The sequence below is a fragment of the Puntigrus tetrazona genome, unplaced genomic scaffold, assembly GCF_018831695.1.
Source record: "Puntigrus tetrazona isolate hp1 unplaced genomic scaffold, ASM1883169v1 S000000299, whole genome shotgun sequence".
NCBI classification, from domain to species: domain Eukaryota; kingdom Metazoa; phylum Chordata; class Actinopteri; order Cypriniformes; family Cyprinidae; genus Puntigrus; species Puntigrus tetrazona.
In genome coordinates, this window is record NW_025047959.1 from 63,104 (window position 1) to 77,500 (window position 14,397).

Below are 14,397 nucleotides of genomic sequence, written 5' to 3' on the forward strand. Positions count from 1 at the left end.
TCTGATGCAAAAACACTGCTTTCAAAAAAGTACATTCAAATCAGAATGATGGCAAACTATCTGTTTCTGCTGAAGATATATTAATATATAAAATCTTAGCCGAATGCTTGTTATTAAATTTAATAATTATTCCAAATGCAATTCCAACTGTCCCATTTTTGTGTGTGCATGCGCGCATTTGTGCATCTGTGTGTGTGTGTGTGTTGATCTGTGTGTCTGTGTGTGTGTGTGTTGATCTGTGTGTGTGTGTGTGTGTTGATCTGTGTGTCTGTGTGTGTGTGTGTGTTGATCTGTGTGTGTGTGTGTGTGTTGATCTGTGTGTGTGTGTGTGTGTGTGTGTGGGCTGTAGGGTTTGTAATGCGCGGCCTGAAGACAAACACGTGCTGAGTCTGTGCTGAACTAAAGCTGGTTTTCTGAGGGAGGATGGAAGCTTTTACAGCGTCACTGCGGTTTGTCGTCGGGTTCATGAAAGCGTTTGGAGCAAGAGCGCGGCTCTCCATTCGCTCACAGACGTGCTGCGGTCAGTGATGGGAATCCCTCTGCACCCAGATGTTCTTCACTCTAAAACTGGAGATCCGTGATGACGCAGGGAACATCTTTTCTGCTGTAAGGTCACCGGAGGTCATCCGGTTAGTGATAAAATGAGCGTGGAGCAGCTCTGATCATAAGATGAGAGATATTTGAGATCATATGGAGATTTCTAACTGTCTGAAAGTCAATGGCACTGTTGAGATCTTCTCTGAATCTCCTTATGTGTGATCACTGCAGGAGAAACATCTGAGAAGCATTTCGTTTCACCCTCTTCTTTTAATTGCATGCAGTTTAGGAGAAACAACCGAGATATCTTACAGGAAGTGCTTGTAGCCTGATGTGAAGATTATAGACACATGTTTACAGTGAACTACAGGAGAGTTTTCCTCATCCCAGACCACAACAACAACATATTTCTCTCTAGTCTAAATTATATATATATATAATACATCAGTATATATATCAGTTCTGTCAAACAATTAATCACATCCAAAATTAGTTTTTGTTTACATAGTATGTATATTTTTTCTGTATAATTAAATGCAAACACATGCATGTATATATTTAAGAAAAATATGTTGTTTATACATTTTATATATATATAAAATTATATATATATATAATTTAAGTATTTATATATAACATCCTCCTAGGATCGCCACCTTAACAAGGTGGAGGGGTTTGAGTTCCTGAATGACCCTAGGAACTAGGTTGTCCGGGGCTATATGCTCCTGGTAGGGTTTCCCAAAGCAAACAGGTCCTAGGTGACAAGCCAGACAAAGAGTGGTCCACCCTCCCCTTATGAAAATAATAAAGTTGTAAAGTGGTACGGCGCAGCCCCGGTGGACGAGAGGGTCGCCTCCCTGCGACTCCGGGTTGGGGGAGGACTCTCACTGTCATTTGTGCCTACGGACCGAATGGCAGTGTAGAGTACCCAACATTATTGGAGTCCTTGGGAGGGGTGCTGGAAAGTGCTCTGACCGGGGACTCTATCGACCAGCTGGGGGACTTCAACGCTCACGTTGGTGATGCTAGTGACACCTGGAGGGGCATGATTGGGAGGAACGGCCCCCCCGATCTAAACCAGAGTGGTGTTCTGTTTTTGGAATTCTGTGCTAGTCACAGTCTGTCCATAACGAACACCATGTTCAAGCATAAGGGTGTCCACCAGTACACATGGCACCAGGACACCCTAGGGCAGATGTCAATGATCGACTTTGTGGTTGTATCATCTGATCTCCGGCCACATGTCTTGGACACTCGAGTGAAGAGAGGGGCGGAGCTGTCAATTGATCACCACCTGGTGGTGAGTTGGATCCGTTGGCGGGGGAGGAGGCTAGACAGACTTGGCAGGCCCAACCGTACTGTAAGGGTCTGTTGGGAACGTTTGGCAGAGACCCCTGTCAGGGAGATCTTCAACTCCCACCTCCGGCAGAACTTTGACCGGATCCCAAGGGAGGCTGGAGACATTGAGTCTGAGTGGACTATGTTCTCGGCCTCTTTGGTTGACGCAGCCGTCCGGAGCTGTGGCCGTAAACCCCCAAACCCGGTGGTGGACAACAGAAGTAAGGGATGCCATCAAACTGAGGAAGGAGTCCTATCGGGCCTGGTTGGCACGTGGGACTCCTGAGGCAGCTGACAGGTACCGGTGGGCCAAGGGGACCGCTGCCCGGGTGGTTGTGCAGGCAAAAACTTGGGTATGGGAGGAGTTCGGGGAGGCCATGGAAAAGGACTATCGGGCGGCCTCAAAGAGGCCCCAACACCGTATGCAGTGCTAACCTTGACTGTGGATATTGTTGGGTGGTGTTCTACTTTGAAGATCTCCTCAATCCCGCCAAAGCGTCTTCCATTGAGGGAGCAGAGGCTGGGGACCCGGGGGGGACTCAACCATCACCCTGGATGAGGTCACTGAGGTTGTTGAGAAGCTCCTTGGTGGCAAGGCACCAGGGGTGGACGAGATCCGCCTGGAGTACCTCAGGTCTCTGGATGTTGTGGGGCTGTCTTGGCTGACACGCCTCTGCAGCATCGCGTGGATGCGGGGGACAGTGCCTCTGGACTGGCAGACTGGGGTGGTGGTTCCTCTTTTTAAGAAGGGGGACCAGAGGGTGTGCTCCAACTATAGGCGGATCACACTCCTCAGCCTCCCTGGGAAAGTCTATGCCAGGGTACTGGAGAGAAGAATACGTCCGATAGTCAAACCTCAGCTTGAAGAGGAACAATGCGGGTCTCGTCCTGAGCGTGGAACACTGGACCAGCTCTATACCCTCTTCAGGATACTGGAGGGTTCCTGGGAGTTTGCCCAACCAGTCCACATGTGTTTTGTGGATTTGGAGAAGGCATTCGAGTTTGCAGCTGTGTGTGAAGCGGCTGGGATGAGAATCAGCACCTCTAAGTCCGATTTACCGGTCGATCTTTGTTCCTACTCTCACCTATGGTCATGAGCTTTGGGTCAAGACCGAAAGGATGAGATCCTGGATACAAGTGGCTGAAATGAGTTTCCTCCGTAGGGTGATAGATAGGGTGACTCGGTTCAGTTACTCGGGAGGAGCTCGGAGTAGACCCGCTGCTCCTCCACATTGAGAGAGGCCAGCTGAGGTGGCTCAGGCATCTGTTTCAGATGCCTCCCGGACGCTTCCCAATGGAGGTGTTCCGGGCATGTCCCACCTGGGAGGAGGCCCCGGGGAAGACCTAGGACACGCTGGAGGGACTATCTCTCTCTGCTGGCCTGGGAGTGCCTCACTGTTCCCCCGGAAGAGCTGGAGGAAGTGTCTGGGGAGAGGGAAGTCTGGGCGTCCCTGCTTAGACTGTTGCCCCTGCGACCCGGCCCTGGATAAGCCGTATGTAAATGGATGGATGGATGGCTATATATAACATTAAAGAATGTGAAAATATATAAACATTTTTAAAACATATACTGTAGGTGTGTGTGTTTATATATAAATAATACACAGAACGTATACATAATGTCAACATACTTTTTTATATATAAGCAGAAAATTATGTGAATAACCTAGTTTTGTCAAATTAATTAACTAAAACTTAATCTTTAAAAACAAGCACACAAATAAAGAAGTATAATTTTTGGTATTGAAATTAAACAAAAATGAAATGCAAACAGATGAAAGTATATTTCCCCGTATAAACTAACTGAAATAAAGTGATGGTCAAATATGAAAAGTAATAATAAAGATTATGAACTAATAGAAACAGGAATGGTGCTGGGTGTCTTTCTGGTTGGTCATAAACAGATTTTGTTGTGTGTTTGTGGGTGAGATGACAGATCAGATGCTTCGAGGAGGACTAGTTTCCTCTCTGTGTTATGTTGAAGGAATAATGCGGTCAGGGGCCCAACGGGGAGGGAGGGAGGGAGAGAGTGGGACAGAGAGAGAGAGAGAGAGAGAGAGAGAGCGCTTCATCTTCAGCACAGATCAGATACACAGTGTCCCGCGGCTCGAAGAGTTCCTCCGCGCTTTAATGAGGCTCCGTGGCTCCGCGGAGCGGCGGAGGGAGACGGGAGAGGCGGGGGAGGAGGCGCGGGGAGGCCGCGGAGGGGCTCCGGAGACCGAGAAGCCGAGAGAGCCAGAGATGATGGCGGCGGGAGGAATCACCACGCTCCCCGCTTTACCGGAGGACGGCGCCAGCGGAGGCTTTCCTCCGGTCAACTTCAAGGAGCCCAAGCGGCTTTACTGCAAGAACGGCGGCTTCTTCCTCCGGATCCATCCCGACGGTCGAGTGGACGGCATCCGAGAGAAGAGCGACCCGCACAGTGAGTGCATTTGTTCTCTTCTTCTTCCGTGGAAAAAAAACGGCGTACAAAGACCCTTTATGCGTCTGATGTGGAGATGAAAATCAGGCCCTGGTGATGCTGGTGATGATGATGATGATGATGTCAGATTTCCAGGTCCACCTTCAGTTTTTGGTAGTTTTCAGAAAGCGTCTCTAATGTCTCCTGAACGACTAGGTTCTCTTAAAGTTATGGACTAAGGTTCTTCCAGTAACACAGGACGTTCATTCAGAGCGACCTGGCCTTTTTGACCGTATAACGCGTTCAAAATCTGAATGCTGCTTTCACAATCAGGGTTTTCGCATAACACACACTTCATACTCGGATTTGACGTACTATTAAAGGCAGAAATGGACTTTGTCGAGCATAAGATCCGCATTAGGAAGGGTCGGGTTAAAGCTGCGTGTTATATGCACGTCGAGCACGTGCGTATCATATGCACGCCAAACTTTTTGCTGCTGAGTTTTATTTAAACATCGTGTATGAAATGTCTAAGAACATCTCATTTGATGGTTACCAGTGTCAGTATTTCATTAAATCGGTCGTGATGGTTTAAAACCAGTCCAAAGTCACATGAAAACATCGCCCTGAACGGATAAACGCTCTCTTTCATGTTTCACACAAACTTGTGTCCTAAACGGTCTGAAAGCAAAACACACAATCACTTTTATAGGGTTATATAAATGAACACACACAGTTCGGGGGTTCGCAGGCTTTTGTGTTCAGTTTTAAAAAGTATTGCATGTCTTTGTTTTTTGTTTTCAAGACGTATATGGAGAGTTAAAGTTCTTCTTAAGGCCCCGATATACTGTTTTTTTTGGTTCCAAGTTCAGTTTTGTCAAAACAGAAACCGAAACAATGTTTAGTTTAGGCTCACGGCTAAAGTTTCTGTCTCTTACATCATTTCTGAGGATAATAAACAAGATTTGTTTGAAATCTTTGCTGGTATAATAAGGTCCCATTGGTTAATGCACGAACAATGCATTTATTAATCTTTGTTACCTTTGATACAATTTTTCAATTTTTAATTACATGAACAGACACCACTTCTTATCTGAACCATTTTTTGCTACATTAACTAATGCTTTCGTTGCATGTAGGTCAGTTTAAGTAATATTAACGAATGGAATTAAATGAGTTATTGGTTTATTTCCTCTGAAAGGCTTTAATGTGACGCATGCGGTGCATTATTTACTTCATGCATGTGTCATTTTTACAAACGGAGGCTCTTGTCAGACTGAACTCGCTCTTTTGGGGCGAACGGAGCTGTTTTGTCGAGTCTAGCACTAGTCAGGTCCTCCGTGGACGTAAACACTCATTAATCACACGCTCTTCCTCTTGAACCCCGTCCCAGTGAAAGTGAGCTCAGGGAATCATCCACGAAAGCTTTTTAATCTGTGACGAACCCCAAAGCGTTTCTGAGGTAAATGATGAACGGTTAGGAGTCCGGGAAAGCCCTTCTGCAAGCTGCGTTGGGAAACGTTACGTACGTTACAATGTTGCGTCAAAAAAAGTAACTTGTAACGTTACTTAGTTACTTTTTATGGAAAGTAGTGCGTTCTGTTACTTTTGAGTTACTTTTGAAGTGTGGCCAGGACTTGCTTGTTTTGTTTTTGTTACAAAAAAGTGAGAAAAATGAAGGAAAGGTAAATTATACGAAGAAAGAGAAAATCAAACACAAATAGCAATAATCAATATATCAGTTTATCTCACAATATATGTGCATGACCTCAGTAGGTTTTGGTGATGCGATATATTGCCCGTTATATTTATTTACATTATAAAAAATGTTTTTTGCATAAAAGTAGATACGGCCTTGTTTATGAATCTGTGCAGGGATAGTTTTTTTATCAGCACTCATCTCTATAATGCATTTGTCTTTTTCTGCTGTGTATTTACTATCTGTTCAGTTTTTGAAGGTCCGATATTTTGATTCTTAATTTCCACGATCGAAATATTTTTTTTCAATATATTGTTTGCCGGCCTTCCTGCATTATTATTCTGTTAAATTAGGATTATACATTCAGTCTTAAAATGACAATAATATCAGGCCTAAACACAACTGTGTCATTTTACTTCAGGATTTCTCTCAACATGGCAACCCAAGAGCGGTCAGTCCATGCACGAAAGAAAGAGCTGAGGATATTCATTTTTAAATGTAAAAGCGCTGCATACTTGATAAAGTAATCTGATTACGTTCTCTGGTGTTTGCTGTGTCTCAGTCCGGCTCCAGCTCCAGGCCACGGCCGTCGGTGAAGTGGTGATCAAAGGCATCTGTGCGAACCGTTACCTGGCCATGAACGCAGACGGACGACTGTTCGGGACGGTGAGCGCTCTCTAACCGCTTACGGATGGGTTTTTCATCAAAGCTTTGCACGCACACCCAAGAACGGCTCGAGAATCACGAAGGCAAACTCATGTCTTACATCGCGAACACCTTTGCCGTTGTATGATAATGTAATTCTATAATATGTTTATGTTTTGGATGCGTCACATGCAGCATAAAGCTCTCTGTGAAAGTGATTTGCAGAGAGATGTCGAAAAGTTCACGGCAAACATGAACGCCAGCTTGAAAGCAAACTGTTTTTACTGTAAGTACAGTACTTGTTTATTGATTGGAATTAGTGATGAATTAGTGTTTGGAAAAACTGTGTATATATTTAATATTTTATATATGTATATTTAATATTTAATATTTTATATATATATATATATATTAGCCTGAGGGCAGATAATTAGTTTATGCACTGCAAAAAAAGATTTTCTTAATTTTTTTTCAGGTATAAATATCTAAAAAAGCTTGAATCCTACAATTATTTAAGATATTTAAGGTATTTAAGATTGTTTTAGTTTTTGCTTAAAACAAGGAGAAATGATCTGCCAGCGGTGTGAGAAAAGTAATCTTAATTTAAAGACCAAACGAGTTCATGTTTAGCTGCTTGGTTTCAGGAATCATGATAGTTTTAGTTCATTATTACGTCAGGAGAGTCTCATCTGACGACGCTATTAAGATTCTTACTTGTTTTTTGAAAAACTGAAACACGTCACAAACAGCAGCTCAGTGTAAAGATCCTGAACCTGTTTGCTTTACTTTTAAGCACACGATCAATACACACACACACACACATCTACACACACACACACACACACACACACGCACACACACACACGTTTACTTGACCTAGCACATCTGAATGGGGGCACTTCATAGACCTGTTATTTCTTGAGGAGCTGATATGAGCTGAGAGTCTCTGTGCTCCTCAGACAATCCTTACATTGATGACGGAGACGTCTCTGAACATTCAGCTCCATCAGAACCCTTTTCAGGAGCTTCACTCGTTAGAAATAATAGTAGCAAAAAACAGGCTTACATTGCAAAAAATGATTTTTAATCACTTCTTCTGCCTTGTTTTCTAGTACAAATATCTTAACGTTTTTAAGATACAAGATTTTTATTTTTATGGTACTAAATTATATTTATGCCTTAGTTATAATCCATTTTATTTACCAGGTAGCTATTTTTTGAGCATAGTTTAAAATGATTTTTTTTCTGAAATGTTGTCACTATTTATGAAGTATTTATATAAAGTATTTATATATATATATATATATATATATATATATATATATATATATATATATATATATATAAGCTGTGGAAGCTAAAAATTGTATGGAAGCTAAAAGTTTATTGTTATGAAAAATTCACAAAATAGTAATTTCAGATTTTATCTGAAATATGCCTTTTCTAAAATGCGTTTTTTTTTCTCTAAAACTGTCCTTAAAATAAGTATTTTCTTCACTAGTGTGGCGAACATTTGATTAAAATCCAGGATTTTTTCTCGCTGTGGAGAATGTTATCCTCCTGTTTAATGTCTTCAGGAGACGTTCTCCAGACGTCCGGCTCAAGCAGAGAGTATTCCTCTAATAAACAGAAGTGTTTCAGAGAAGAGCTGAGCGGCGTCTCCCGCTGAAGAGGTCTGAGCTGCACAAGACGCTCATATAGAAACAACAAATACTGGGAAAATGCATTCTGAAATTGAACCGTTCCAACTTTTACGTTATTTTATGGGTAAAAAAATGCATTTAAGCTAAAAATGCGTAAACAATATGCGTGCAATATGAGCGATAATGATGCACGTTAATGTTCTCGTTAATGACCAAGGCCTTGATTCAAATTTTCAAACTGCAAAACGTATTAACTTCTATTTTTAAGCTGTGTATATATATTTATATATGTGCGTGCGTGCGTAAAATGGTATTTAAAAAGAAGTAACTGCGCGAATCGAGCTACAATGATGTGCATTAATTAAAGACTAAAAAACATCTTAACTTTTACCAGGTCTTAGGCTTATCGTATATCATAGTAAAAATACAGTAGAAGTATTTGATGCTTAAAATACAAAACAGATATGAATATACAACTTAGCCTGTAAGGACTTGTCTTAATTATGCCTTTAGTAGTGACCGCCTCTACTTTTAGAATTTAAAAACCTTTAATTTGCACAAATATTGTGTTTATAAATGCTAAAATTGCAAAAGTAGCGATTTTCTTAGGTAAAAATGACCATTTAATGCTTACACTGAAAAAAGTAAATACTTCATATTTTTGTCTTGTTTCTACTCAAAAAATAGAGATATGCAAAAAGACAATTAATCCAGTGTATTTAGCTTAAAATTAGAGGGGTAAATAAATTATTAGCATTTAATTTAATTTAAGAACAAGACAATAAATACAAAGTAAGATAAGCAATTTTGTTTCTTAATTAGTATTTTTATAGATATTTACAAATTCTTGAATCAGGATGCATTTACGCACTTAATACTTATCCTGTTTTCTGAAAATATTACTCAAATTTCGTTCGTTTTTTTCTTAAAACAAGTAAATATCTGCCAATTTTGTTTAGCCTGCGATTTAAGGTTATTTTTCTAACCCCATTGGGAGATACTTCATTTGTTTTAAGCAAAAATTAACAGGACATAATATCTTAAGTCATATTACTTGTTAAGTAAATGCATATACTACTAGAAATACTACAAAACAAGACCAAAATGCAAAGTAAGATTTATATATTTTTTTTGCAGTGGTGCATTTTTTTCTCTCTGGAGTGATGAAGCTCTTAGCGCGTAGATAAGATCCTAAACCAGAGAAACTTGCCCACACCCCCTTAAACACGCCCCCACCTCTCTACATCACAGAGTGGGTTTATTATAACTCCGCCCAGGTGTTTACTCAAAGAAAGAAGGCGGGGCTGTAATTCTGTCTGTAGCGTCGATGCGGGCGCCATGTTCTCGTTAAAAGTGAAACTGCTTCCAAAACTAGAAACACGACTTTGTACAAATCGACTTGTTTCAGGAGGCGGGGCTTAGAGGAGAAAAGTGGAAAATCGCGCGTTTTTTAAACTTGACATCACATGACCCCTTTTATCTCTCTCTCTCTCTCTCTCTCTCTCTCAGAGAAGAACAACAGATGAATGTTATTTTCTGGAGAACCTGGAGGCGAACAACTACAACACGTACCGCTCCCGGAAGTATCCCGACTGGTACGTGGCTCTGAAGAGAACGGGTCAGTACAAGTCGGGCTCCAAGACCGGCCCGGGTCAGAAGGCCATCCTGTTTCTGCCCATGTCCGCCAAGTGCTGAGGAAGACGCCGCTGACTCCCAAACACAAGGCTTTATTTGTGGGGTCAGGCTGGAGAGATGGGCTCCATCAGTCTCTGTATGGTCCGGAGCGAGGGCTGCTCCCATCTCCACGCTGTTTCTCGCACGAATGTTTTTTTCCGTACATCTACAAAATGTGAGATCACTTCGAAGCTGCTCCTTTACGTATGCAAGAGTATTTCTATGCTGTATTTTACCAAAGGGAACCGCAAAGTTTCGCTCCGATGAAGGGATCACGAGCGCACCATGAATGTTTTTTTTTTTAGTAAAAAACTTTATTCTCTTTTTCGCACGTATCGTTTCGGAAAAATAGTTTAGTGACTTTAGATTAACAGTAGAGAAATTAAATAAATGAAGAGTTCCTTGATTAAACACTACAAAAACCCCCAGGCAGATTATTATAAGGTTACGCTACTAAAACTACAAAGAACTTTTACAAACGCTTCATTCATTAGAGCACGTCTTTTCTTTTTAAGAAGCGAGAAATAACAAATTCTGGTGTGAATCTCATGAAGATGCGTAAAACAAAACAATTCAGTCTGTTTTTAGAGCCGAGATTTTTTTCTTAGTGCCATTATTGTGCAAAAAAAAAAAAAAAAAAGCATTAAAAATTCTATCATGATATACAAGTACTTTATAATAAAAATATTGTATTTTTTTAATTGCATCCAAAATAAGTTTTTGTTTACACTCTATATGTGCATTTATTATATATATATATATATATATATATATATATATATATATATAAGACATGCATTTATATATTTAAGAAAATGTCACATTTGTATATTTACTATATTTGCATACAATATAAATTATAGCAAGTACATTTTCTAAATATATAGCACACGTGTGTGTACTTTTATATACATAACAAATATACGCACACACATATATACCGTGTAAGCAAAAACAGTTCTTTTGATGCCATCGTGACCATTTTTTATTATATAAGGCATTTTTTTGACAGGCTTCCTTTTCATCACCGAAAGCGTTTTTTGTTTTGATTTCGGTGTAAGTTTAAGTCTGCACCAGATTCCTAACGGTTTTCGGATCAGATCGAGTTCGTTGCTGTAACAATGATTAACTACAAACATCTCTTTAAATCAGGGCACGTTTAGCAGAGACGCAAAAAGATATCCGTGCCTGTAACGTGTCAGAATGAAGCGAGTTCATGCTTAAAATCAATAAATGCATCGTTAACCTTGTTTTTCCGGCGCCTCGGCAGGTATTTATTAGTTCTAAGCATAACCTGGCTCCATTTTGAGACGTTGGCGCCGCTCTAGGCCGGCTCCGGCAGCCGTCTGTGGTAGAGCTGATAGACGAGGCCGCTGTAGACGGCCGGCAGCTGCTCCACGGTCAGGTCGATGCTCTGGAAGCCGTGCTCCAGGCCGTGCAGCAGGAGTCTGGCCAGGCGGCTGGTGACCGGCGTGGTGTCTGCGGTGGCGCTCAGCTCGCTCAGGTCCATCCACTCGCAGCGCACGCACTCCTGAGGACAGAGCTGGATGCGGAAGGAGAGCGGCCGGAGCCGGCAGATCAGGTACATGTCGGACATGCCGAACGCTCCCGGGTGATCGTGCTGCTGACGGACGCTGAGGAGCGAGCAGAACTCGGAGCGCACGCCCGTCTCCTCAAAAACCTCTCGGACGGCCGTCTCGCCTGAAACAGAGCGTCCCGTTAGGCCAGAGAAGACGCGAACCACGGTTCTCCCGTATACGATAGCAAATAAAGCGCAACGATATCAGCAAAAACAATATTCTTCCGCCAAAGAAAGTAGTTCCTCCGAAACGGTTGCAGACGCAAACAGAGGTGTTTACAAACGCTTCTGGCTCAATCAACATTTTTTACTAAACTTCACGAAGCAGCAAGAATTTAGTCTGTATGAATTGACGTCAGACTTTAAAAGAACAGCTAATTCAAAAACGGAAAAAGACAGCCGATGACCCCCGTAGATGAGTTTCTCCTTCGGATCTGGAGAGGTGCGTCCCTCAGTAATGGAAGTGAATGGGTGCCGTCAGAATGGGAGTCTGATAAAAACATGGCACTAATCCACAGCGCTCCGTTAACATCCGGAGAAGACAAGCGCTGGGTTTTTAACTAAAACACGAGTCCTTTATCCATAATAACTCTTCCTCCGGCGATAATGAGGTCTGGTCCGTACGAGGAGCGAAATCTGCACGGACGCCTTTCATCCTTTCTCTTCTCCAGATGCGAAGCGCTGTGGATATTATTCTGATGTTTTCACCACGGCACCCATTCACTTCCATTAGCAGAGACATTTCTCCAGAACTGATAAAGAAACCGTTCCTTTAAATATTTTCACACAATCAATATCTTTGTTTACTGTATCTTACATGATGAGGTTTAGAGAAACATAAAGCAGGATAAGACTTAAAGGCAATAAAATGAAATCTTTGATTGTGAACACAATGTCTTGTACTGAACTTTTATACAGAACATTTATTTTTTTGGAGAAAGCAAGCTTTTTGTGATCCATGCAAGGATGTAATCGATAAATAATCTAGTTTATATACTGCACAAGTGATTTGTTGACAGAAAAGTAGTAGAGAAGGGGACTTTAGCAGCTGAACGTCTCGAGGGTCTCGGTTATTAGATGACGTTCTGATGAACGCACGTCTGGAGCAGGTTATATTTCTTTGACCGCTTCTAACTTCCGTCGCGATCGAATTCAGGTTCAGTTGTGAATCCCAATCTTACCGATGTTTTCTCCGAGATCCGACAGACCGCCGGGAAACTTCCAAGCATTCTTCGTCTGAAAAAGAAAGAAAAAAGTCAAGGTTAACACATGCATGTTGTTTTAGAAATCTGTTTTCATGGGAACCAGCCATTTTATCTTTCTGCTATGTTATCGTTTTTTTTTTTTTTTATTCCACGTTCACAGATGATCTAAATATTATTTATATCCATCAACACAGGTATTTTGTTGTCTTCGAGGAGTTCGATTTGAGATGTGGGCTACACAGTGTTTCCAAATTGAGTTTTAAAAGAATATAGAAAATGCTGCTAGTTACGAACGAAACTTTTGATTCTTACTTGAGTGGTTTTTGGCCGACCGAAATATATATATATATATATATACACAGTGTAATGCAACGGCTTTATAGGTTTGTGACGAGAGAATCTTCTCTACTATCAATAAAAAGTGTATTTTTGTGGGCAATTGCGTCTGAAGAGTGTGTTTTAATTCCATTTTTTGTCTTTGCTGCGTTGCAAACCAAAAACAAATCCGGTGAACTGAACAACGATGAAAACATTTGATTAATTTACAGAAAAGCTTGTTTTCCTGATTGTTTTCACCTGTTTCTTGTTACTGTTCTCTGTGCGCTCAGGTTTTAGTAGATCTTAGTTACTAGATTTGTGCTTTTGATGATGTTACTGTTTTAATAAACTGCATCCGGATCCTATCCTCTGCAAATGAAGCAGTGAATGGGTGCCGTCAGAATGAGAGTCCAAGCCACCGATAAAAACATAACATGAATGTTATTTGAGGGCTGTTTTGTGAACTCTGTTTGATCCGTGCCGATTCGGACCGCACCGCAGGAAGAGCCACGATGGGTTACAGACATCTTACGGATCTTAAAGCTGGATTGGTTTGACCTTTTGTCTTCCCCGGGTGTTAACAGGAGGATTATCGTGATGTTCTTGTCAAGACTCTCATTCTGACGGCACCCATTCACTTCCATTACATGAAGAAACACACTCATCCGCGGCTTGGATGGGTGAGTGCATTTCCATCAAATTAAAAAAAATAATAATTCAAAACGGCAATTTCCCTTATTTTATTCTGAGTGTTTAAGATGTCTTTTTTTCAGACAGATGATCTTCTTCCCCGCTGTTTTAGTTTAACATTACACTACCATGCTACAAGACGTTTAAAGAAGAAACCAATCCGATGAATAGGGTTAGGGTTATTTAATTTTCAAATAGAAATGTAAAAAATAGAGCGTTCCTGTCAGCGGCGCTGGCACAGAAGTCAATATCGCTCGCTGCTCCCGAATTAGATTGCTTTCTCTAACGAAACCGACGACGAGAGGTTTAGAGGAACATTCGCGCTGCACTTTTGGCAATTTCTTGCTGTTAAAATGTCTGAAAATTCTGATATTAGCACAGAACAAGATCATACGACAGCATCTAAACATTAACCAACTGCAAAAACTACTATTTTAACAGCTTCTATAATAATAAACCTCACATTTTAAGTCTAATGAATGATTATTATAATGATTTAATGCAGTATGTTGTGTGTGCAAGTAAACGTTTTACATTTTTTTAAATAATAAAAAAAACCCATTAGCCTCTATAAGTACAGTAAATAAGTAAATAATAATAAAAAGTATTAGTGCATGATTAGGAATCGTCCGGTTCCTACAGTCAGCAGAAGTCAGAGAAAAGTGCTT

The 14,397-nt window shown here is 41.1% G+C and overlaps 2 protein-coding genes across 2 annotated transcripts in view; one reads left to right on the top strand and one right to left on the bottom strand.

The window, feature by feature from the left end:
- Nucleotides 1-3,924: 3,924 nt before the first annotated feature.
- Nucleotides 3,925-10,660, top strand: fgf2 (fibroblast growth factor 2). Its single transcript, XM_043231286.1, has 3 exons — nucleotides 3,925-4,297; nucleotides 6,538-6,641; nucleotides 9,773-10,660. The coding sequence occupies exons 1-3, from the start codon at nucleotides 4,006-4,008 to the stop codon at nucleotides 9,956-9,958; spliced, it is 582 nt and encodes a 193-aa protein (XP_043087221.1). The 5' UTR covers nucleotides 3,925-4,005; the 3' UTR covers nucleotides 9,959-10,660.
- A 235-nt stretch (nucleotides 10,661-10,895) lies between these two features.
- Nucleotides 10,896-14,397, bottom strand: part of nudt6 (nudix (nucleoside diphosphate linked moiety X)-type motif 6) — a 7,762-nt gene continuing 4,260 nt past the window's right edge. The window contains exons 4-5 of the mRNA XM_043231288.1: nucleotides 12,698-12,752; nucleotides 10,896-11,638 (exon numbers count right to left, since the gene is read on the bottom strand). Coding sequence (XP_043087223.1) covers nucleotides 11,262-11,638; nucleotides 12,698-12,752 — 432 coding nt within the window. The 3' untranslated portion in view covers nucleotides 10,896-11,261. The remainder of the gene's footprint in view (nucleotides 11,639-12,697; nucleotides 12,753-14,397) is intronic.